Source organism: Erpetoichthys calabaricus, chromosome 7, assembly GCF_900747795.2.
Source record: "Erpetoichthys calabaricus chromosome 7, fErpCal1.3, whole genome shotgun sequence".
Taxonomy (NCBI): domain Eukaryota; kingdom Metazoa; phylum Chordata; class Cladistia; order Polypteriformes; family Polypteridae; genus Erpetoichthys; species Erpetoichthys calabaricus.
Window position 1 is genome coordinate 135835590 of NC_041400.2, and position 25582 is coordinate 135861171.

The window sequence follows — 25582 nt, forward strand, 5'->3', positions numbered from 1 at the left end:
TGGAAAAACCTAGTATGTCACATCTTTGAAGTTTTTGGCAAATTGAGAAAATTATGTCACGATCTTTAGATTTCATATTTCTTGAGCTTCACGTACACAATATTGTTTTTTTCATGAATCAACAACACCTACCATTTAAATCACACAGTTGCAGCAGTTAAATCACGTGACCGTAATCCGACATTTTCATTGGCAGGCGGTCTTTCCTCATTGGTCAGTGGAGTTGCTAGGTTTTTGTCTTGCAGTATGTAAAATACTGTGTACATACTAGCTTCTTCCATCATGCTATGACTGGAATGAAGACATATTTGGCCATCACCACTACCTTATAACATCGGGAAAGAACTCCAAAAACTAAAAAAACTCAACTTAAAAAAAAAATGGCAGTTACTAGGTTTTTCCATTGCATATGAGAAATTATAATTAGGACTTGGTATAAGGCTCTTAAGGAACTTGGCTTGTTTTTAACAACATTTATGTTTATTCATCTTCTGACTCTTTTTGAGACAAAAGTTGTTTTTTCCCTTGCAACTGTTACACAGAATTGTGTTGACCATACGGCTCTGTCCAATTTGATGAAAAGGAATATAAGAAAATAAATACAAATGAAAATGGAATGGTGAACATCTAAAATAGAAATTAACAAGAAACACCTTATAGTCCCACTAGGCTGTAAGTCATGTGGAGTTGCATTGCTTCTCTAGTAACTGGGCCAACATACCAACTAATGACATATAGAAATGGTGCCCTTCTGTCACATTTGGACACATTTCTTCCACAAGTGAACTTTTCCATCATTCTAGGTATAATACTTCTTTCCAGAAAGTCTTATATTTGAATCTCCTGGGTTTCACCACAGCATTCCTGTGGCCACAGGAACTATGTCAGCCCTATGAATCACGTATGCTAACAGTAAGCTCTGGTTATCTATGGTTCCACTGCATGCTGAGCCCTGAATTTCCATTATATGGCCAGGCATTTCCTTGCATGGTATGTCTACAACATTTTGTTGGCTTGGGGGATGCAGCTAACATCCTAGTTATTGCCCACAAATTCACAGAATGTCCCACATTCAGGGCAGTTTACAGGTGGGTCTTTCCTTTTCCTTTGCTATGAACAGGGCATCCTGTTACATTATATACACAAGCAGTAAAATATGCTGTATGATATGCATTGATGTGGTTTAGCTATTTTATTTTGATAAACTGTTTTTCTGCACTGGACCAAGTAAACATAAAATACAACTTAATCTTCCTTAAAATCTATTTTTATAATTTGACTTTCTAGATACATATTACTGAGCAAAGGGGCCTCACAGTGTAAAAATAGTGGCAGCATCACAGTGTATTTTACTATGCCATACATGCTGATAGAATGCATTTGTTATTCTTAGTCAAAAATATTTTAATCTGCACTAAGGGGTACAACACAGGATAAAGGAACACTGTCTTCAACATTTATAGCTCAATAGAATTTCTTTTCCTTTTAAGGGTAAAGAAATCAGCACATGTTCTATAAAATTAGAAACATAAATAACCAGAGTTAACATAAATAAAATAGAATGCTCATTGTTCACCAGTATTGTTAGATAGACAAATGTAAAGGATTTTAATGTCCATCAGATTGTTTAGCAAAGTCTTTAAAGTAAATAGTTAAAACAGTGTGATTATAGTAGGGCCCTGTAAAGCATTTGTGACAAAGGTGAAATCAGCCATGAAAGAGGTGCATCACATTATGCAATTAACCTACCATGCATATCTTTGAAAGGTGGGAAAAAAAGCAAAGTAACCCAGAGAACAAAATCACAATATCATGTAAATTCCACACCAGCAATGACTGGGATGTGAGGTAACCCACCCCATCACCATGCCACCTATTTTTTCTGAGATTATGAAAGATTTTTGAATTGCATCCATTTGGTGTGCTCTACCATCTACAGTATCTTTCTTATATTTTGACTTTCCCCAATAATACTGGGGTATGGGCAGCCATTTCACAGATAAATCATATTCCATAGAGATTTTGAGCTATTTTTTTCAGAAACAAAATGTGTTCCATAGCAATTGTGTTTCTATTACTATATCAAAGAAAAAAAAATGGAGCTGCTTTTAAAATACAGTTCTTAGAGAGAGTCATATAATAAACAGGGCAAAACTGCCAAACCCTTTTTAATGTGGATTACCAGTTGTTACTAACCAGTTCAGAGAAAACTCACATTATACAACATCTGACTATATTATTGTAAATGACACTGTGAGATTTCCTTCAATTTATTAAGAAAATCTTGTTTTATTGATCTATAACCTTTTGCAGATAATGCAGTTTTTGAGTTGATTCCGTCACTCATATACATTGCAGTAGTAATACTTTTCAAGTATGAGAGTACATTTCTACTAAATTCACTGGCGGTCCAGTGTTTATGCTGTTGCCTCACAGATTCCTAGTCTGGGTTTAAATTTTGGCCTCATCATTGTCTGTGTGGAGTTTCCATGGGGGGTTTTCCCCATCTACTCTGCTCTCTCTTCCTTATCCCAAAAACATCAATAGTAGGTTACTGGGGACTTTAACCTGGCCCTCTGTTAGTAAGTGTTGGTGTATAATATGAGTGAGCCCTGTGATGGACTGGCACCTCATCCAGAGATAATTCCTTACTTGCCAGGATAAGGTCTGACCCTTGTAACCTTGAACTGTATTATCTGAATTCAATAATGGTAGAATAGACATTTTAGTGTCTTTTGGTAGGAATGTGGCCAAATGACTATAAAATAAAGCTCAAGGCTGCCAATTGAATACCAACCCACTGACTGTATGACTTTGAGAAAGTCATTTAACCTTCTGATACTTCAAATATTAAAAAATTCCGTAGAATGATACTTGAAAAAGAGTCTAGAGATTAAATAAAATAAAGGCTACATTGTTTGTTAATAGAAATATCGAGGTAAACAAGCACCAAAGACTGTTGTTATGACTGTGGCCATTCCAGGACCAAAATAAAGGCAATACAATAAGATGTGGAAATAAAATGTATCAGAAGCTACTGGCCTGAAGAGAATATTAAATAAATGAAAAAAAGATACCTGACTGTTATTCACTAGTGCATCAATAAAAGCAGTTCCCAGTACAACAGAAGACATTCTGATGACCTTGGTGGGAGAAGGGACAGGCTCCAAATAATGAAAGTGCAGAATGTGCCATAGTGGCTTATGGCATTGCACATAAGTGCATAGGAATTACTCATTAAAAATAATTAAATTGGAAATTTTCACTTTGGAATTCCAAATCTTTATTTTTTTTTTTGTCTTTTTACAATGTGTAATAATTAGGTTTTCAATGGGAAAAAAATTAAATTGTAGGATCATATAACATGGAGTAAATGAAATAAGAATAGATCTAAGTAAATTGTTATACAAAGTGGAAGAAAACATTTATTATTTAGAAGAAGACAACTGAAATGGCTTTGAGGCTAAAATTGTATCATTTGCTGTTCATGATACAGTAATAAAGCAGCACTGAGTTTGTAACCCAGTAAGCTGACTAACAGCACTGTATGTTGATTAATATCATCAGATTAATGTTTCATATAAAAACCTAATGTGTAAAGTGCATAATAATGCATTGGCATAACATATTGTAAAATAATGTAATGTAATGTAGCATAATGTCCGTTTCTGAGATAATACATTAAAGTTTTTATACTCTTTACTTATTTTCTGTTCACACTCATTCCAATTCTTTGTCCCAGAAGATAAAGCCTTTGTCTCCATCAACAGCAGGAACCAAAGCAGGATGGGACATTGGTCCATTGTATGTTGCCGTTTACACATTGAAAACTGTATCAAAGTCAACATTGAATTATATGGTATATGTGTGGTATATAAAAAATACATTTTAAGAATATGATTAATGAATTGAGACAGCTGGAGAAGCATTATTATAGCGTGCCACATCAAGAGGTCTGGAGGTGCATGAGTGATAAAGGAGTATCAGAGAAGTTTGTGAGGATTGTTCAAGATATGTATGAGGTAGTGAGGACTTGGGTTGAAAGCAGTGTTGGGGTAACACCCAAGATCTCATTCACAGTAGGTCTGCACCAAGGATCTTCTTTAAGTCCTTACCTCTTTGATTTGGTTATGGAAGTGTTCAATTGTGGGATAAAAGCCCAATCACCCTGGCGTAGGCTTTTTACTGATGACATTGTATTGTGTAGCACCAAAAAAGTAGAAGTGGAGAGCAAGTTGGAAGAGTGGAGATGGGCTTTGGAAGATAGAAGATTGAAGATAAATAGGAAGAAGACAGAATATATGAGGTTTAATGATGATCAGGATGCAGAAGTTAGCCTGTAGGGAGAGCTATTGGAAAGAGTGATAAAGGTAAAAATCTAGGACCAGTGGTAGACTGAGATGGAAAATTAAATGCAGAGATAACCCATAGAGCACAGTGTGGATGGAACAGTTGAAAGAGGGTATCAGGAGTACTGTGTAATTGAAGAATTAAGGTGAAGGTTAACGGTTAAGTTTAAGACTGTGGTAAGACCAGCAATGATGTGTGGAGGTGAGACATGGGCAGTAAAGGGAGCACAGGAGAAGAAGTTAAATGTAGCAGAAACAAGAATGTAGAGATTGATGTGTGGAGATACAAAAAAGGGCAGAATAGTAAATGAGAAAAATCAGAGGCACATCAAAAGTGGGAGAGATATCTAAGAAAGGACAGGAACGTAAGCTGAAGTGGTATGGACTTGTGATGTTAAGGGACAATGAATACGTGTGCAAAAGTGTGATGGAAATGAAAGTACAAGGGAAAAGAAAGTGAAGGAAGGCCAAAACAGAGGTGGATGGATAAAGTAAAAGAATATCTGAAGGAAAATGGCTTGACTGGGGAGGTGGTGCAGGACAAAGCTGTTTGGAGAAGGTTGATCAGGCACATCAACCCCACATAGAAGTGGGAAAAGATGAAGAGGAAGAGGAAAAAGAAGGATAGCTAATAAAGATTTAAACCAAAATGTTAAATAAGCATGAATGTTAAATGTACATTGTTCTAATGTAGGGGGTATAGGCAGGCAATAGAGTGAAATGAACAGAATCAACTAGAGTGTCCAGTTTTTTTGGCACTTTGTGGCTGTAGAAGATTAGAACATTAGAATGGTAGAACAATCTAGATGAGAACAGGCGTTCAGCCCAACAAAGCTCACCAGTCCTATTCACTTAATTCTTCTAAAAAAACATCAAGTTTAGTTTTGAAAGTCCTTAAAGTCTTACTGTCTACTGCGCTAGTAGATTATTCCATGTGTCTGTGGTTCTTTGTGTAAAGAAAAACTTCTTAATGTTTGAGCGAAATTTACCCTTAACAAGTTTCCAACCGTGTCCCCGTGTCCCTGATGAACTCATTTTAAAATAACAATCTCAATCCACTGTACTACAAGTAATCCATCCATCCATTGTCCAACCCGCTGAATTCGAACACAGGGTCACGGGGGTCTGCTGGAGCCAATCCCAGCCAACACAGGGCACAAGGCAGGAACCAATCCCGGGCAGGGTGCCAACCCACCGCAGGACACACACAAACATACCCACACACCAAGCACACACTAGGGCCAATTTAGAATCGCCAGTCCACCTAACCTGCATGTCTTTGGACTGTGGGAGGAAACCCACGCAGACACGGGGAGAACATGCAAACTCCATGCAGGGAGGACCCGGGAAGTGAACCCAGGTCCCCAGATATCCCAACTGTGAGGCAGCAGCGCTACCCACTGCGACTACAAGTAATTCCCTTCATAATTTTAAACACTTGAAACATGTCACCTCTTAATCTTCTTTTACTTAAACTGTATAGGCTCAGCTCTTTTAATTTTTCTTCATAATTCATCCCCTGTAGCCCTGAAATCAGCCTAATCGCTCTTCTCTGGACATTTTCTAGTGCTGCTATGTCCTTTTTGTAGCCAAAGTGCAAAGTTATAAATAAAAGTGTAACATAATGTATCATAACGGAGGAATGTGTATGTCCAGTTTCATGAATCTATCTCTAGTTTCATTAATCTTTAGTGAAAAAATCATCTCTGCCGATAGTCTTGAGAATGAGAAGTACTGTATGCACTGTATGAAATAGTCTTTTTGTTTATCCAATTAGTTTTGACATTAATGGGAGTTGACTAATTTGGGGTACATAATAATGGGGTCCCAGTGGCAGTCTCAGAAGTATATGGTCCAGTTCACAGAAGGGTAGAGCACCAAGATGCTCGGCCCTTAGTGATAATTAAATGCACCCAGAAGGCAATGTCTCTAGCTGACCTTCAGAGTTTGAGTTTGGGAATATTCTCGAGGTGACCTCAGACAGCTGTCATAGAGATGGGAGCTGGAAGACACTGAACAATACATCCATGCCAGGAGGAAAGTGAGAAAGAAATGTAATTGGAGGCTGAGCAGGGGACAGGAATAAAAGAAGGTGAAGATGTGGTGAACTGCAGGTTAACAGCCCTCTCTTCAAGGGTGCCAGTTCCCTGTTTCTGTTTTTTTGTGGTCTGCAGTGGACAATGAATTTAAATGCATGTAAGATACCATTTGTGAAGACATTTTTAGATTGCAATCTTTTATTTCTAAAGTAATATACTGTATATCTGTTGGAATTTCAATGAGAAAGCAGCTTAGCTGTTCATGAATGAACAAATGCACTTAATCCAGTTTAGGGTCACACAGTCTATAATGTACATCAATATATTAATAAAATACAGACTTTTTAACATCAAAAAGTAATTTTTAAAATTATGTACCATTTAAGAGAATGAAAAAAACGCTATATGTAATTAGCAATTAACAAAAATTTGTAATAAAAATACAAAAACAAAGAAAATGGCTGATGAAGATGAGAAATATCAGTGTTAATGTAACAAACACCATTCAAAAAGCAGCAGAAAGCACAGTGAAGGATCTTAAATAAAAACATGAAATTAGAAAGTGGGCAAAATAAAAAAAAAAAACCTAAACAATCACCTCAAGAAGGTCAACATGGCAAAAGCAGACAAATGTTTCTTTTTTCAAAATTTGTTTATTACATTTGTACTGGGCTGAAGTGAAGCCATGTTAAAATAAATCTCTTCGGTGATGAACAGATGCGTGTGACTTATAACAATGAATGCTTCTAGAACTGCATTTTGAATTTATGATTAAATCAATTTGTTTTATTTTTTTTCCATGTAATTTCAAGTGTAAGGAAGAGTTTGTATGCACACAAAGTTTAAAGCATGTCAAAGACGTATATTTGGTGAATTGTCACCTCTAAATTCCACCAGTATAGTTTAGTGTTAGTGCATACAGGAGTGTGCCTTGAGATGGACTGGCATCATATCAAGAGTTTGTTCCTGCATTGTGCCCAACCCTGAACTGAATTAAGAGGGTTTGATAATGGATGGATGGATGAACGGATGTCTTGCTTGTTTTAGCTAATAGGGCTCCCTTGAATGCATGAAAAAATTCAAACCATTGCCACAGACTGAACATATTTGGTCCTGGTGATAACTTTGTTCTATCGGCCTTAAACGTTGACTATTTCTATTTAAAAAGTAGGATCCTAGGACCCGTGCATAACTACTGTCCAATTCATCAGGCTGTTCTGGTGTGGTTGCCAAACCAAGAATTTCAGATACTGTGTGTGGGTTAAAAATATTATAGACTATTGGCTTCTGATTGCCAATGCCTTCAAATGCTCTGATTTCAAAGGTTGGTCAAACATTCTAATAGAAATATTCAAAAGTATCTCTGAATTAAGATGTTTTCCTTTTTTAAATTTATGTATACAAGAAGATAATTTCTCTGCCAGATGTAAACACTGGCAAAAGTTGCAGAAAATGTCGTTCAGCCACTTTGGATGTGCCTGAAATTCTTAATCAAGAGGGGTTGATGTAAAGTGTTGAATCAGACGTGTGACCTTCAGATTGGCTCCGACAAGTCACCCTACATCTTGGCAAATGTCATGTCACCACTCTCGTTTTCAGCATACTGGAGAGATGGATAATCTATTGAAACTTCACCTTCTTTTGCTTTGGTCAATTAAAGAATTGGCAAGAAAAATCTCCAGCAATCTAACATGCATGGATGAAACGTTACAAACAGATCTGAATCACACGGCAGGCAGTTCCCTTCTTTGCTATGGGGCATATAGTGGCTGGACTAGATCTCCCCCTCAAAATTGAAAATTAATGCATTTTCCACTAAGACTAAGTATAAATATACAAACCAATAAACAACAAAGAATTCATTGGCTCATCTGATATATTGCGATATCCCACATTAGTCATCCAATAGTATGTGCCTGATAATTTCTTTTTTTAAATGCTACCAAAAACTAAAAAAATCCTACAACATGTAACAGCCAGCACCCCTTTTGGATTGGAAGCTTCTATGTGAATCTAAGGCAGCTCATCAGGTGACTCTGTAATTAATGGCTATAACATGGCAGATTAAAATATTCTACTTTGCATTGTGCAGCTTTCACTCATATTTGAGACAAATGCAACAAACTTCCAATATGAAATAAAGCCACATTCTTTAGAGCCAGCATTTTCTCACTGAAGCAAACACTTGCCAGTCACGACATCCAACAGGTACGCTGCATTTATTTCACACAAAGTGAAGCATCAGCCATTTGTCGCTCTGAAGCTTGTTGCCACTCACAATATCAATGAACATGTGCATACTTTAAACTATTTTTTTTGCTGTGTCTTCACAATCACCTTCACAAATTCTGACTAAGAATGTATTTTGGCCAGTTTGGTGTGGGAGCAAAAGCCAGCATTCATTGCACTGCGCAGCAACCTGCATTTATGGTGCCTTACCTTATTAGAGGCCATCTCACTGACAGAATGCCTTGTCTGTAGTGTTTCGAGCTGATCCAAGCACCAGTCCAGCTCCTCCAAAGTCTCGGTGGCCAGCTTCTGGTAGGCCTCCTCTGGAAAATGACAGGTAAAGGGGTATTCAGTTCTCAAACGCTTCAAAGGACTAAAGGAGATGTCCACAGGATCCACCATGCCTAAGACAGCCATGTTCGGATGCCCAGTGCTCACACATGAGTGATTCTTCATAATGTTGTAAAAACCCTTGAGTGAAGAAATAGATCTGCTTCCCTGTCAAGAGAAGCTAATCACGGGCTTAAGCTCCCAGTGACTGATGGTTCAATACATACATGCAGTTTTGGATCTCTGTCACAATCACATATGAAACAGACCAACATTTGCTTGTAAGGAGTCCCTTATTCTCAGTAATCCAAATGAGATTGAATGTAATCCCAGATCATAGCCATAGGAAGGCTACACTGCAGATCGTGACTTGTGAACAGGTCCATGTTGTCAATGTACATCCACACAATTTCTCAGAAGCTGCAGCACTTAATAATGCTTAATCATAACAAAAAAGAAGTACAGCACAGTTTCTGGAGACAGTTGCAAGCCATGAGGATTACTGACGGCAGAGGATGATTTTATTTCCTGTTTCCTAAGCCTCCTGCATTAATGACACATTAGTAATAGCACAGTAAAAAAAGTAAAGACTTTCGGCCTATTCAATGGTTTACTCAGAGAAAGGATCTTATGAAGCATCATGTAACCAAGCAGGACTGCTGCTGCCTTTGAACCAAAACCAAAAGCTTTAGAGCCCTTCACAATCTGAGAGAGTGGTGTGAGTAAAAACAGGCATGGAGTTTTCTGACTGGCGGATCAGATACTGCATAAACACACTGCAGGCGCTAGGCTGCTTTTCCCCCTTTGAGATGACAAACGGACTGACTGCCTGCTGCATGGTAGATGGCTGCTTGTGATTTCTGATCAGCTCGTCTAAATTTTGCTGGCTTCTGTACCACCATCTCCCCCATTTACATTCTGAAGTTAACTTCAGGAATTTTTCTCATGAATGGGACGAGGAAAATAAATCAAAGGCATTGTTGATCATGGCTTTAGGGCTCATCTGAATTTGTGCAACGTGCACACAGCCAAAAAGGGTTCACATTATATGATCATGGGTGTATAATTAATGGCTATTAGCAATCTGTTTTCAAACCTGCTCAGCCTAACCTAACCATATTTTATCAGTTATTCTCAGATTCCACTGTGCTTATCTGTATTTTATTAGCAGGTCAGTGTCTCGTCAGAAAACTAGTATTCTCAAACTTGCTTAATCCAGTGAGGTCACAGATTGGGGTGCCAGTCCTTTGTAATGCCCACACTGGAGTAGCTCAAACTTCAAAACCTGCTTAGTCCAAAGAGGTTCTGGATGGGAAAACAGGTCATAGCATATTCAACTCATACAGGGCCTGTTTAGAATTGCCAAATAACACAGAATGAGGGAGGAAAACTGGATTACCTGAAGAAAATCCTCATGAGGTTACAAGAAAATCTGGCAAACTACATGTGGACAGTGAGCAGGTGTGTAGATCAAATGCGGAATGATGGATCCATGAGGCAGCAATGGAAACCACTGTACAGTTTATGGCACAGTTTCTTCAAGGGTTACATTAAGTTTAATTTAACGTATTACTGGTCAGCAAACCTTACAACGGACTGATGACCCTTTCATTTTTTTTCCTACCTTGTGCCTGTTCTTGGCAGGACAGGTGCTGATCCTCTAATCCTGAGACATACAGTAATTAAAGTGGTAGATGAATGCCATTCACCGCTACTGAATCTTTAGGCTACTTGTGTAAACTTGCCTTGTTCACATCAGCTGCTTTGTGATAATGTAAAGGAAATATGGTGTAGTGGCTAAGGCATTTAGCCCTCACCTCTGAAATGAAGTAAACAGCTGCACTGTATCTCGGAACTTTTAAACCCTGTGTTATTGGGTTCACAATAGAAAAGTGCTGTAAATAATTATTAATATCAAATTGGTTAGAGTGTTAAGAAAACCAATTACTAATATTTTGGAAAATAATGCAATGTCATTAGACTAAACAGGAAATGATATAAAATGTGTAATTGTAAATATTATTAGTCATTGTAAATCAATGACTCACTTCACTTATAATGATAAATATTTATATGAGTGTATATGTGTGATTGTAATTGCTCCCTGAGATGAAATGGTGTCCATTGTTGGGTCCTGCATTGTGCCACCTGTGGCTGGCATAAACTGTAGCACTCACAAACTAGTACTCAATTAATTAACTTTACATAGTATAAAATTTTCAAAACCACTTAATCTAATTCAGGGTTGTAGGAGTCAGGAGACAATCCCAGCAGCATCAGAGAACAAGTGATGGGTGCCAGTCCTGTGCAGGGCCTACTCATTTCACACATCCACACTCACACTTAGTGATTTAACAGTTCTTAACTAATATAAAATAACATGTTAGAGATGTTGAAGAAAAATATTAGTATCCAATCTACATGGACTCCATAGGCTAAATAAACTGGTATTGAGATTTGTGTCCTGTGGGCTCATAGGAAAAAACTTTGACATTTTCTTTCAGTTACACTGTTAATCTCAGGAGAGTGGATTCAAACCCTAAAACAATAGTCCTCTAATGGCACTTATAGAATGATTGCTTGACAAAGAACCAGTTCATTCTGTGAAGCTTGCTTGGTTCTTTGGGCTTTAAAACATGTTCCTAATATGTGGACAAAATACAAAGCTGAAATGTATGGTAGGTTATTTGGCAGGATACTGACAGGTTACTGCATACAGCAATAAGGGAACATGTTATGGATCTAAATAAAAAAGGTACCTTCTGGAAACTTCATGTGGATGGTACTTTTGGAGACCAAAAATACTTCCACTAGAGAATCATTCTGAAGAACTACTTCTTGGCACCTTTATTTTTAAGACTGTAGTCATCGTCTGTGTGGATTTTCCTCCAGTCAAATTTTCCTCCCAAATCACAACCACGTGTATGTTTCAGTAACTGGCATCTCTAATCTGACTCAATTTGAATCCCTTGTATGTATGCCCTGCAGTGGACTGACATTCCTTATAGAAGTGACCTTTATTTACATTGACAAATTAAATATTTTTATTTTTTTAATGGGTTAAGATATGAGAGAATGTGTTAAGAGTTTGAGTGTGCGCTGATGGCCACTCCCGGTTGCACCTTATGTTGTACCTTGTGCATTGGCTTCCCTCACCCCTGACATGGATAACCTGAGTTAAAAATAAATAGATGGATTCTTTGATTTTTATCCTGTATCCCAAATATCTGTGGGGAACGTTAATGGGTGTCTTTAAGTTGGCCTTGTGTGGATGTGAGACTGAAAGTGTCCCGCGATGAACTGCTGTTATTTTGCTGCCCACGCTGTCGGTTTAGGCTTTGGTTCCCTATAACCATAAAACAGGTTCAGGAAAAGGAAGGAGTAATTGCTAAAGTTGGAATTGTTTTCAAGTCTTTGTTCAAAAAACAGCAAGATCAAAAGTCTATAATAAAAACAGCTTACAGTATAAAGTATTTGTCCTGTGCGTGGATCAGTAATTCATTTTTTAAAAAGAGAATGAAATATCAGCTCAGTTCATTTCTGCACCATCTTGTAGCTACTTTAAGATTGTTTTTGCCTAAACAATTATGTGATATTTATGAAATGCATGTAAACTAGCACAAACTTCTTTCTTTGTTCTAGGTTATTTTACAAGTTGCTTAATTTGTTCTATTTGTTCGATGAAAATGCCTCTAATTTTGGCAAGACATATTAACATTTAGAGATAGCTCAAAATATATTTTAAGGTATCTTGAAATTACTTTTAACATGCAGTATCTTTACAAATTACCTATGGATATCTGGTAATATATCTGTTTCAAGAGTACCTTTTCAGATATATCAGATATACCATACCAAATCAATTTCTAAGTCCGCTTAATCCTGAGCAGGGATGCTAGGGAACAGAAGCCTAACCCAGCAAGCAGAGGATGCAAGGCAGGAACAATCTCTGGACAGCCCATCATAGGGTGAACAGACATCATGGCCTATTTAGTTTCATAAGTCTACAGTACCTAACATTCTTGTCTTTGGACAGTGGGAGGAAACTATTTCAAATACACTTTTAAGATATTCTAAAAGAACATCCTGGTCACTTTGAGATATCTGAAATGCATTTTAGGATAACCGAAAATAGCCTCTCATGCACCTTGAGATACCTTTAGTGCAATTTAAGAAATCTTAAAATAAATAACCGTAAAATTTCTTTGAAACATCTTTAGTACTAGGGTGTTGTACCGTGTTAGCCATTATGAATGTAGTGAAAAGTCAAGCAAAATGACACTTTTTATTGGCTAGCTAAAAAGATTACAATATGCAAGCTTTTGAGGCAACTCAGGCCCCTTCTTCAGGCAAGATGTAATACAGAAACTGGAGTTCCCTGTGTTTATATACACACTAGGATAAGAAACAACACTGGTAAATCTTGAAGTGAGAAATCTTAATTATAAAAAATTAATAGACTCCTTCAGGCTAGGGTTCATTTAACCAGAGAGAAGAAAAACACTTTGAAACATCTTGAAACACATTTGCAATATATAAGAATGTTTCTTGGTTTTTCCAGGTATCTTCAAATGTAATCGACATATCTTAAACTATATTTCTGACACTGCCCTATGTTTGAGACGTCTAAAACACATTTTTAGAAATGAAGTTCAGAGTTTGTTTCAGGATATCCCAAATCTGATTTAAAAATATATTATATGGACAAAAGCATACACCAACAGGGACTTTAATGACATTGCATTCAAATATATAGACTTTAATATGGAGTTGGTCCCCCTTGGTATCTAAAACAACTTCCACTCTTCTTGGAAGGCTTTCCACAACATTTTGGAGTGTTTTTGTGGGAATTTGTCTCCATTTATTCTGTAGAGCATTTAAGAGGTCAGGCACTGATGTTGGATGAGAAGGCCTGGCTCACAATCTCTGTTCCAGTTTTTCCCAAAGGTGTTTGAGAGGGTTGAGGTCAGGACTCCGTACGGGACAGTCAAGTTCTTCAACACCGAACTCATCCAACCATATTTTTATGCACCTTGCTTTGTGATCTGGGGCACAGTCATGCTGGAATAGAAACAGGCCTTCCCCAAAAAGTAGGAAGCATAGGATTGTTCAAAATGACCTGGTATGCTGAAACATTAAAATTACCCTTTGTTGGAAGTAATGGGCCTAGCCCAAACCCTGAAAAACAGTGCTACTCCATTATCCCTCCTCTACCAAACTTCACAGTTGGGACACCTTGCATCTAGCAAACCCAGACTTCCCCATCTGACTGCAAAACAGAGACATGTGATTCATCACCCCATAGAGGACATTTCCACTGTTCCACAGTCCAGTGGCAGTGTACTTTACACCACTCCATCCGATGCTTGGCATTGGACTTGGTGATGTGAGGCTTGCATTTAGCTGTTCGGCCATGGAAACCATGAAGCTTCTGCCGCACAGTTAATGCCAATGGATGTTTGGAACTGTTCAGGTATGGAATCAGCAAAGCATTGGCAATTTTTTTGCACCATGCACCTTAACAGTTGTTGACCCCCCTCTGTGACTTTACATGTTATCTTCCCCTTCATGGCCAAGTTGCTATTGTTCTTAAATGCTTCCAATTTCCAATAATACCACTTACAGTTGACTGTGGAATATCCAGCAGCAATGAAATTTCGCAAATCGTCTTATTGGAAAAGTGGCATCCTATCACAGTACCACTCTTGAAGTCACTGAGCTCTTCAGAGCAACCCATTTTGTTTCAAAAATGTTTGTAAATGGAGTCTGCATTGATTTTATACACCTGTGGCAATGGGTCTTACTGAAACACCTCAATTCAGTAATTAAGAGGTGTCTCCCAATACTTTCATCTGAAATCTGTATCTGAAATTGATTTTAAAATATATTAAATATGTACCAGATAACTAAATATTATTTTTAGATATACAAAGTACAATTAAAGATAACTCAAATGCATTTCCAGATAACACAAAACAGCTTCCTGAGTACTTTCAAATATATGTGTCAAATGTCTTAAAATAACTTCCTTTTTATTTAAGAATATTTCAAATACTTTTAGACATATCTTGGAAATGACCAGAGGTTCAGTTGAAAACATTGACATTTTTACAGGAAGTGATCCTATTCAATTTCAGGTATCTTGAAATGCACAGGAGGTCAGTTGGAGAAATGCGAATACAGTTACACTAAGATATCTGAAAATGAATTTTTGATATCTTAAAATATATTAGAGCTATCTAAAATGTAATTGAGATATTTTAAAATATGGAAATACTTCATTCAATATATCTTACAATGAGCCTCAGATATCTGAAAAGTTGAAATGCTTTTCATACTATCTGAAATTAACTTTAAAATACCTCAAATTACATTGGAGTTAAAAGCATATTATTCTGTTCTTTAAATGCTGGCCTTGGTTTCTAGTTAAGCTTGGAGGTGATTTCAAAATCGTTCTTCTAAAATATAGGGCTTTAAATGCTTTAGGCACTAATTACGCAAGAGAAATTGTCAGTGTATATGTATAGGGGCATGCATTACCTTTAAAATGTTTCTTTAGATACAGGGCTCCAAAGCTATGGAATTATCTTTCCTCTTATATAAGAGATGCCCCATCAGTCTGAGCATCTAAATCCAGGCAGAAGATGCAGTACTTTAGTCTAGTACCCTGATTAGAGCTGCTTATTAGCTGTGTTTATTGTAACTCCAGTGTAAATCATTTCTGAAAACCCAAAGTATGGCAATCATGATGACATCTTATGCTCTCTTTTCTGTTCTGTTTTTCTACTTGGCATTTACTTTTGTGATGCTTGATGTCACTTCTACAGTATGCTACCAAACGTCTACTTGTGCCCACTGAAAGTAACACCGGAGATGTTGGGATGTTTGTGATTCAACAATAAAATAATATAATCTACTTTTCATTGCACTGTCCAGCATGTGCTTTTGACAGGGGCAGACTGGTCAGTTGGGAAATATCATCAGAACTGTGTCTTTTCGTGTTTAAAATGACCACAGACACCACCAGAGGTTTGTTTTCTCCAGACTTGTCTTTCCCATTATCAAGTGGCTATATCTCAATTGTAATTATAACAGCCTTTATATTGTGGTGAGAAAAATGGGATGGATGGATGGATGGATGGATGGATAGATAGATAGATAGATAGATAGATAGATAGATAGATAGATAGATAGATAGATAGATAGATAGATAGATAGATAGATAGATAGATAGATAGATAGATAGATAGATAGATAGATAGATAGATAGATTATGTGGAAATGTAACAAATAATAAGATGAACCTGCAATAACATGCTTTCTGAAAAATGTAACGATTCCTTTCTATGTCAATATTTTGACAACCTGCAGAATTACAATACTTGTGTTCATTTTCCTACTTTTTACTCTGTAAACGTCCTAGTTGCAGCTGATTAGAAAGATTTCCGAAAAATGATGCAACTACAGTAGAGTCTCACTTATCCGACATTCCGTATTATCCGACGTCCCACCGCAAAAAAAAACCAAAGAAACGCATCAATCGGCAACAAGAACTGCAAGTTGCGAGCGTGAGCGTAGTCTGTTTTTTGTTACTAAGTTCATTTTTTCAGTTAATTTTTTCTGTTGTTTTGTTGTAAAACATGATTATTAGGTTTGTAATGTGTAAAATTATAACATAGTTTGATGTTTAATAGGCTTTTTCTTAACACCTCCTATTATCTGACATTTTCGCTTATCTGACGTTCTGCCGGCCCATTTATGTCGGATAAGCGAGACTCTACTGTACTTCCGTTTTGCACAGCTGGGATGGATGGTATTAAAGAATGGACTGAAATCCAGTGTACACTTTAACTGAATTAGTTCATTTCTAAACCAGCTTACTCAAGTAGAGAGTACTGAAGAGTCTACTCTACTCTGCTCTAGATAGGTGCAAGATAGGAACCAACGCTAGTCAAGACACCAGTATACTGCAGGGCATGCATTAAAAATGATCATTCACAGCATCTAATCCAGGGAGGTCCAATCATCTTAACCTATGTAGAATGAAACTGGAGCATGCAGAGAAACAAAAGTGTGGACATGGAGAGAGTGCACAAACTACAAAAGACAGTGCTTAGGTCAGGATGTAAAGCCCAAAGCTGCTAAATGACCACTTAACTGTCTATGTTACAGTATATTCTATATTCCATTTTACAAACTCCATATACTGAAGATGGGGCCCGAGTTGCCTCGAAAGTTTGCATATTGTAATCTTTTTTGTTAGCCAATAAAAGGTGTCATCTTGCTTGACTTCTCACTACAAACTCCATGCAAAGTCTCCTTTGACAATGGTTTATATTATAACTACTTGTCCATTTGAGTCATCTGTGATCTATCAACACTGTATAAAATTTTCATGCTCAGTAATTTACACATCTTTTGGAACTGATCGTGGCAAAGTGGCACTACTAACCATATCCTCTAAGAGATTACTATAAAAGGTTGTGATCTGGCCAATGTAATAACCCAGTGTAACGGAGATAATTCCACTTTAAATAGACAAAAGCAGAAGAGTTTCTTGAATTGTCTCACTGTATTGCTCTTTTTTATTCCTGATTGTTCTTTTAAAATCTTTCAGATAGGCTTGTTATGCCTCTTAAACAAGTACTGCTTGAAATTTAATGTTTCATTGAATAAACAACTGAGATAGACGGATTTTCCTCAAAACAAATTAAACCTGTTTTATTACACAATGACAATGTAAGAGAATTCTGAAATATTTTTCTGTAATCCTGATATAGAAATATTAGATCAAAGAGGTGTCTTGCATAGTGGATAGCCCTGGGACCTCAATACACTATCAATAATCCAATCTCCTTGGCTCTGAATCCCATTTCTGGTCATTGTCTATGTGGAGTTTGCACAATATACTGTACCTGTGTGTGTTTTACTCCAACTACTCCAGTTTCTGTCCCTTGTCTCAAAGATGCCCATGAAAGATTATTAAGCAATTCTAAATTCTGAAATAGCAATCTATGTGTGTGTGCATGTGTGGTCACCAAAAAGAATTAGCGACACATTGACAGTTGACTTCTGCCTTGCATATATTGCTGGCATAGGCTTCAATCCACTGCACCTCTAAATTAGATTACTGTAAATGGGTTTGAGAGGTTGAATACACAGTAAATTACAAATCACATTTTGTTAGAATATTTCTCAAGAGAATCAAGATAAAGTAGTTTTTAAATATACATTTCAGTTTCAAAGTTTTATGATGGCCAGCTTCAGCCCAGCACAGTTGTGTGGTGGTTAGGTCTACTTGCTTACAACTCCAAAACCTGGCTTCACTTTTTACTGTACATCAATGCAGACGGAGGCAGGGGTCTTCTTTGATTTAATAAAGGTGTCCTAAAAAAACAACTTTTTGATTTCAAAAGTACAATATAAATAAATATATCCCTCAGTTTATTTCCGAACTACTTCTTTTTATCTGCCCACCCATTTTCCAAACCCACTTATTCTACTGCATGCTTGTGAGGTGGTGCCAGCAGCCTTGAGTTAAAGCCCAAGACCAACCATAAGTAGGATTCCAGTATATTGCAAAGTATATTCAAACACACTCTCACACTAAGCAAATTTAAAGATGTCAATACCTGCTCTATCAATTAAACATTTAGTAAGATTGATTGGAGTTTTCCTTAACCAGCCACAGCTAATACAAATCTTATTATGGGATATATCATCTACTGTTAAATTCTACTCTGTACTTCTAAAATTTATATATATATTTTTTTTATTTCTTACTATATTGAGAAATTGTTCTGTGTACTGTACTGTATTGTATTGTATTGACCCCCTTCTTTTGACACCCACTGCACGCCCAGTCTACCTGGAAAGGGGTCTCTCTTTGAACTGCCTTTCCCAAGGTTTCTTCCATTTTTCCCTACTAGGTTTTTTTTTGGGAGTTTTCCTTGTCTTCTTAGAGAGTCAAGGCTGGGGGGCTGTCAAGAGGCAGGGCCTGCTAAAGCCCATTGCGGCACTTCCTGTGTGATTTTGGGCTATACAAAAATAAACTGTATTGTATTGTATTGTATGCATGCCTCTGAAAATAAAAATACATTTAATAATAAGGAAATATAGTAAGATAGTTGGTGGAATGGTAGCACAGTGGGTAGCACTGCTGCCTCAGAGTTCTGGGTTTCATTCCTGGACTGGGTATTGCCTGTATGGAGTTTGCATGTCATTGCTGTGTCTGTGTGGGATTTTCTCCCACATTCCAAAGATGTGTTGATCAGGTTAATTAGGCCTTTTCACAATAATGTGACGAATAAACCTCCTTTTAGTTAAACAGTAATTTATCAGGTTTTTAGCATCCCTTTCCTTTCACTTTCAAAAATTGATCTTAGCAATATAAGAAGTGTTACTGAAACCATCAAAACTGGACAAGGTGTATACATTTATTGTGTAGGATGTCTTTATAATTACTAAGGAAAGTTTCTTAACTTACTTATACAAGTATACTGATATTTTCTGCTAAACCATTTTTTAATATTTAATGTGAGCACTCTGCTTTAACAGACATCAGTATAGTATAAACAAGGTAAATTAGCAGTAATGTTCTATATTAACTGTACTTGACCTACGGTACGTTTACCTAAAGACCATTTATCGTTATACTGCTTCAAATGTTTTTCATGTATATATTAAATTTCAGCCAGAAAACGCCTTAACATACAGGATTAGATGTGGTTTTAAACTTAGTAAATGTTCTTAGATGGATCACAGTTGTGTATATAAACAAGGAGCAGGTGCTGTTGCCTAATCTTTTTCCAATGAGAAGGACCTGATGTGCTGTACATTTCTATTAGCCAAGACTTTTCACAGTAACTCTGAGATGAGTATTGCCCTTTAAAAAGCTGATTCAAGTGTTGGTAAGACACCAAAGTTGTCCCAGCTAAAAGATCTCACCAGAGCATCAATCATAAGGCAGCTTGTAAACTTTATGTACTCATTAGATATGAAGTGCCAGGTGCAATCATATATGCTGCCATGGTATTTATAACAAAATTTGATCCTTCATCTGTTTTGTTGGCATAGATCAGTTTTCTTCTCTGTGCTTCTTCAATGTGAATGCTGTGGTAACTCAGGTAAGTATTTTGTGTTTATCATTTGACCACAGAAAGACAATAGAGAAGCTCTTGTTAGCTATTCTGATATTGTTTTGGGTAACCGGAAGAGAGTTTATCCCGGCACCACACCTCCTGGAAGTAAAAATACAGAAGTGTGAAAAGGGCTAACTGGAAACTCTACACTGGATACGTACTACACTGGTCCAGCATGAGTCACTGTCTGTGTGTGTGTGTGTGTGTGTGTGCGTGTGTGTGTGTGTGTGTGTGTGTTCTGAGTGTAGCCTGTAACAGACTGGTATCCCTTCCAAGTTTAGCTGCTTGATCCTAATTCTTTTACAATATTAATTAACCCATTGTAACCCTGACTTTAAAAGGATAGGTTAGTAAATGAATGGGTACATACTATGTGGAGTAGAGAATAGCATTTAAAATATCACAGAAAGAGTTATCCCTGCAAAATTGTACACTTGTTGTTAGCACAGGACAAAGTCCACTGACATTATCATCATGACTTTAGAGCATTTCTTAAGTAGTAAGTAGACTCCTGATGGCTGGTTGTTCTGATGCTTGATGACACCAAAGTATCACGATTTAATGTTTTTTTTTCTAATAAAAAATGCACTATAAAACAAAAAAGAATTAAAAAGTAGTAAAATTATTCTGGGAAACCCTTTATGACTCTGCTGCCTCACCAATACACCCTCTTTGGTTCATATCCTGTTCCCATTTGACATTGATGTAGATTTTGAATATTATCCCCCTGATGTGAGGGATTTTCTCTGAATAGTCCAGTTTTCCTCTCACATCCCCAAAGATACGCAGAGTAGAATAACTGCTGATTTCAAATTGTCCTTCCATGTGAGTAGGTGTCTGCATGAGTACAATGAATACATACAATATACAGTATATCAGAGTGCATGGGGTACAGGCAATATACTGTATGTATTTATTTTTATAAAAATTGGTCTACACAGTGGTGGTCAAACAGACTCCTAAATTATTTCTAAAGGGATGTTCATATGACTTGTTTGGGTATCATTTTGGCCTTTAATTGCGATAACTCTTGCCCAGGGATAAAAAGTCAAGTTTCAAAGAAAAATAAAAGATTTAGTTCTGTTGATCTGCAGTATTTTAAGGTATTGCAGCAATGATAGTAATTTGATCTACTGTAATGATTATCTTCAAAAATCTGCCTGATTTTTTGTCCTAGCATTAAAATAAAGAGGGTAAAGTACCATTTTTAATTCATCATTTTACTTTTTAGGATTTGTGAGAGGATTTGCGTTACTTTTTAGGCAACTACTGCATAAAAGAATCCTTTGCTAAATACTACAGTTTAACACACATGGAGTTGTACTGAGTTTTTCAAAGCAATGGTAATGCATTAGCTCTTTAAGTTTTAGTTAACTTTCCTTATGTTTAATGCATAAAAGCGCTATATAAATGTAATGAATTATTATTATTATTAAAAGCAGAATACATTCAGCACAAGTGATTTGTTTAAGTTGACAAAGTGAATGAGGCTTGGGATGTGAGTCTACACCCTCGTGGTTTGATGTCAACCCCCTTCGTTACACGGCCAGCACATAAATGGAAGGGGCTTTCAGTGTGCTAGAGTCTCTCCTTTCTATTCCACTTTCCTGTTATGTCTGCCTTGGCTAAAGGTGTGGCGGAGTAAGTATTGTCACTTTAGATTAGTCACACGTGAGGCAGAACTCACTCTGGTGCAACGTAAGAACCACTACCTTCTGTAAGCTACACATGTACAAGTTCATGGGTAGAAGGTACCACATTGCAAGCAAAGTTGAATTAGATAACAGATTTTTGTTAAAGCAATACTCACTATAGAATGCCATTTGTGTTTATCAGAAATTGAAGACTGCAAATTTTACATATTTGATGGCACAATGGTACAGTTGTCAGCACTGCTGCTTTACAATTACAAAGTTCTGACTGTGACCTCCCTACCATATGTGCATTTTCATAACAGTCTCAAATCTCTTCAATTTCGTTGTTCCTTTGTAAAAGTGACAATGACAATAAAGATCTATCTATCTATCTATCTATCTATCTATCTATCTATCTATCTATCTATCTATCTATCTATCTATCTATCTATCTATCTATCTATCTATCTATCTATCTATCTATCTATCTATGTCTCGATGCATGCTCAATAATCCAGGTAAGGAAATCCTAGAAATTTGATTCTGTTCATCTGGACAAAGTTTTTAAGTGGGAGAAATATTTCGAGACTTATCCAAGTCTCTTCCTCAGTCTCAATTGACTGCAGGTTTCCCCAACCTTATAAACAGTACCTTTGCTTAATCACAGAGACTAGCACCATTGACAAAGGGCCAGTTGATCAGTGATATGCAAATTGTCCACTGATTAGTAGACGTGTGAACCATTCATAGAGGGTTGAGGAATGGCTGCAATCACAGCATTGTAAGATGGCGACAGATGTACCCTTAGGCCCCCTCCTCTGTTCAGAGATGGTCGTTCCTTTTTCACGTAAATGGCCTCCTTGATTCCTCTCTCAAGAAAATTTTGTCTCTGCTCAGTGACAAAAATACTTATGAGCCCTTAAAGCGAGATCCAGGTAGTGGTTACAAGAAAAAGATGATAGATTGTCTTAAGCAGTTAGTTCAGGACAATGCTATTGACCGGACCACATACCACAGATTATACCCAGGGGAATCTACACCAAGTCTGTATGGTTTACCAAAAATACACAAACAGGGTGCTCCTTTAAGACCCATTGTCTGCATGACCAATTCAGTCACGTATAACATCTCCAAGTTCCTGGCCGCTGTTCTTAACCCGGTGGTAGGCAGCTCAAAACACCACATTCAGAACACATTGGATTTCGTGGAGAAAGTGAGAGAGGTCATTATGGAGGCAGAAGAAACCATGGTCTCATTTGATGTTACATCTCTATTCACTTGTGTCCCAGTGACTGAAGCAGTGGAGGTAGTACGTAAGAGATTACAGAATGACCCCACTCTCAGTAAAAGAACCTCTCTCAACGCAGACCAAGTGTGCCTGCTTTTGGAACTGTGTCTTCAATCAACATATTTCATATACAAAAGCCAGTACTATAGGCAGAAGCACGGGTGTGCCATGGGTTCCCCTGTTTCACCTATAGTAGCCAATCTATATATGGAAGAAGTGGAAAAGAGAGCTCTATCATCCTATCCTGGAACACCACCGAGCCATTGGTTCAGATATGTGGATGACACCTGGGTGAAAATCAGATCTCAGGAGGTACCACAGTTCACAGACCACATCAACGGGGTGGACAAACACATCAAGTTCACCAGAGAGGATATGGAAAATAACAAGCTAGCCTTCTTAGACTGTGAAATTTCCATCGTCAACGGGGGACATTTGAAAGTGGATGTGTACCGTAAATCCACACATACGGACCAGTATCTAAGGTTTGACTCTCACCATCCACTAGAGCACAAACTAGGTGTCATTAGGACTCTACAACACAGAGCTAACACCATTCCCACAGACTCAGAGGCCAGGGAAGCAGAAGAACACCACGTTAAAAGGCCCTGAGTAAATGTGGATATCCCAGCTGGTCCTTTGTCAAAGCAGGGAGGACACCTAAAGAACGCTCCAAGCGATTCATGAGAGAGGAAGGACATCCACTGCCTAAGCGAAAACCCTTAGTGATCCCGTATGTGTCAGGAGTATCGGAACAGCTGAGGCGCATTTTCTCAAAACACCGGGTCTCAGTGGCTTTCAAACCCCAAAACACGCTACGCCAAAGATTGGTCCATCCCAAGGATCGGGTCCCACGGCACAAACAGAGTAACATAGTTTACGCAGTTAAGTGCCAGGAGGAGTGCCGTGAATTGTACATCGGGGAAACCAAGCAGCCACTTGCTAAGCGCATGTCACAACACAGAAGAGCTTCCTCGTCAGGCCAGGACTCTGCAGTCTATTTACATCTACAGGATAGTGGTCACTCCTTTAAAGATGAAGAGGTGCACATCCTGGACAGGGAGGAGCACTGGTTTGAGAGAGGAATCAAGGAGGCCATTTACGTGAAAAAGGAACGACCATCTCTGAACAGAGGAGGGGGCCTAAGGGTACATCTGTCGCCATCTTACAATGCTGTGATTGCAGCCATTCCTCAACCCTCTATGAATGGTTCACATGTCTACTAATCAGTGGACAATTTGCATATCACTGATCAACTGGCCCTTTGTCAATGGTGCTAGTCTCTGTGATTAAGCAAAGGTACTGTTTATAAGGTTGGGGAAACCTGCAGTCAATTGAGACTGAGGAAGAGACTTGGATAAGTCTCGAAATATTTCTCCCATTTAAAAACTTTGTCCAGATGAACAGAATCAAATTTCTAGGATCTATCTATCTAAATCAGCATAGGCTCTTCTCTTACTGTTTTGGTGTTCCTCTCACATACCAAAGACATGCATGTTAAGATAATTGGTGACTCTAAATTGGCCCTGTATTAGAGACTGTGGGTTTGTGTATGTGAATTGGCAAGCTTGCACCCGGGAATGGTTCTGTATTGTGACAGGACAGAAAATTTGCAGGATGTTAGAGAGCAGAGTGGTCAAAATGCAAGAAGAAAAAGGGAAAACTGAGTTCTCTACGTATCAAAACCACAGGAAACACTTAGCAAATACCGAAAAATGTATTAAAACAAGATAAAAGCAAGAAAAGAAAATTTACCCAAACAGGGCCCTTCCTTGCACACCACATAATACCTGAATGACAATGAACTGGTAGGAACCAGTTTGATGAAGAATAGACATTTTATGTTAAGTAAAGAAAAGCCAAGCAAAATGACACCTTTTATTGGTTAACTAAAAAGATTACAATATACAACCTTTCGAGGCAACTCAGGCCCCTTCTTCAGGCAAGATTACATCTGCATCTTGCATATTGTAATCTTTTTAGTTAGCCAATAAAAGGTGTCATTTTGCTTGGCTTTTCTCTACATTCATAATGGCTAACACGGTACAACACCCTAGTACTACAGATGTTAAGTAAAGAAATACTATAATCCAGGAGGCTTTAGCCAGTCCTAAATTAGACCACTTGTAGCATTTAGGACACTTGAAGGAAGGTGCATTTTGAATAAAGTTGAAAGCTTAGGATAAAAGTTAGCACAATCCATCTGCTCTTCCAGAACAAACATTACGTAAGATCTAATTGTCTTTCACTGTGAATTAGAGTGAGAAGTTAAGCAAAATGACACCTTTTATTGGCTAACTAGTAAGATTACAATATGCAAGTTTTCAAGGTAAGTCTGGCCCCTTCTTCAGGCCTGTATATTGTAATCTTTCTAGTTAGTAAATAAAGGGTGTCATTTTGCTCAACTTCTCACTACATCCATAATAGCTAACACGGTACAACACCCCAGTACTATTACAAATTAGGAGAAGCGGAATGATAGAAAAACATTTCCTTGTTTGGCAGTCATTCAGTTAAAGTTAGAGAGACAATTGATATTAGCACCACAAGAGCATCTCCTGGTAACTGGTTG

The 25582-nt window shown here is 37.6% G+C and overlaps 1 protein-coding gene across 9 annotated transcripts in view; it reads right to left on the reverse strand.

The window, feature by feature from the left end:
- The window catches only part of pde4d (phosphodiesterase 4D, cAMP-specific), a 974428-nt gene that overhangs the window by 64044 nt on the left and 884802 nt on the right, over window positions 1-25582 (reverse strand). For 8 of the 9 annotated variants that reach the window (XM_051930173.1, XM_051930172.1, XM_051930174.1 and 5 more), the window contains one exon: window positions 8828-8940. The exons of the other annotated variant lie outside the window; for it this stretch is intronic. In XM_051930173.1, the coding sequence (XP_051786133.1) occupies window positions 8828-8940 (113 nt within the window). The remainder of the gene's footprint in view (window positions 1-8827; window positions 8941-25582) is intronic. 9 annotated transcript variants of the gene reach the window in all.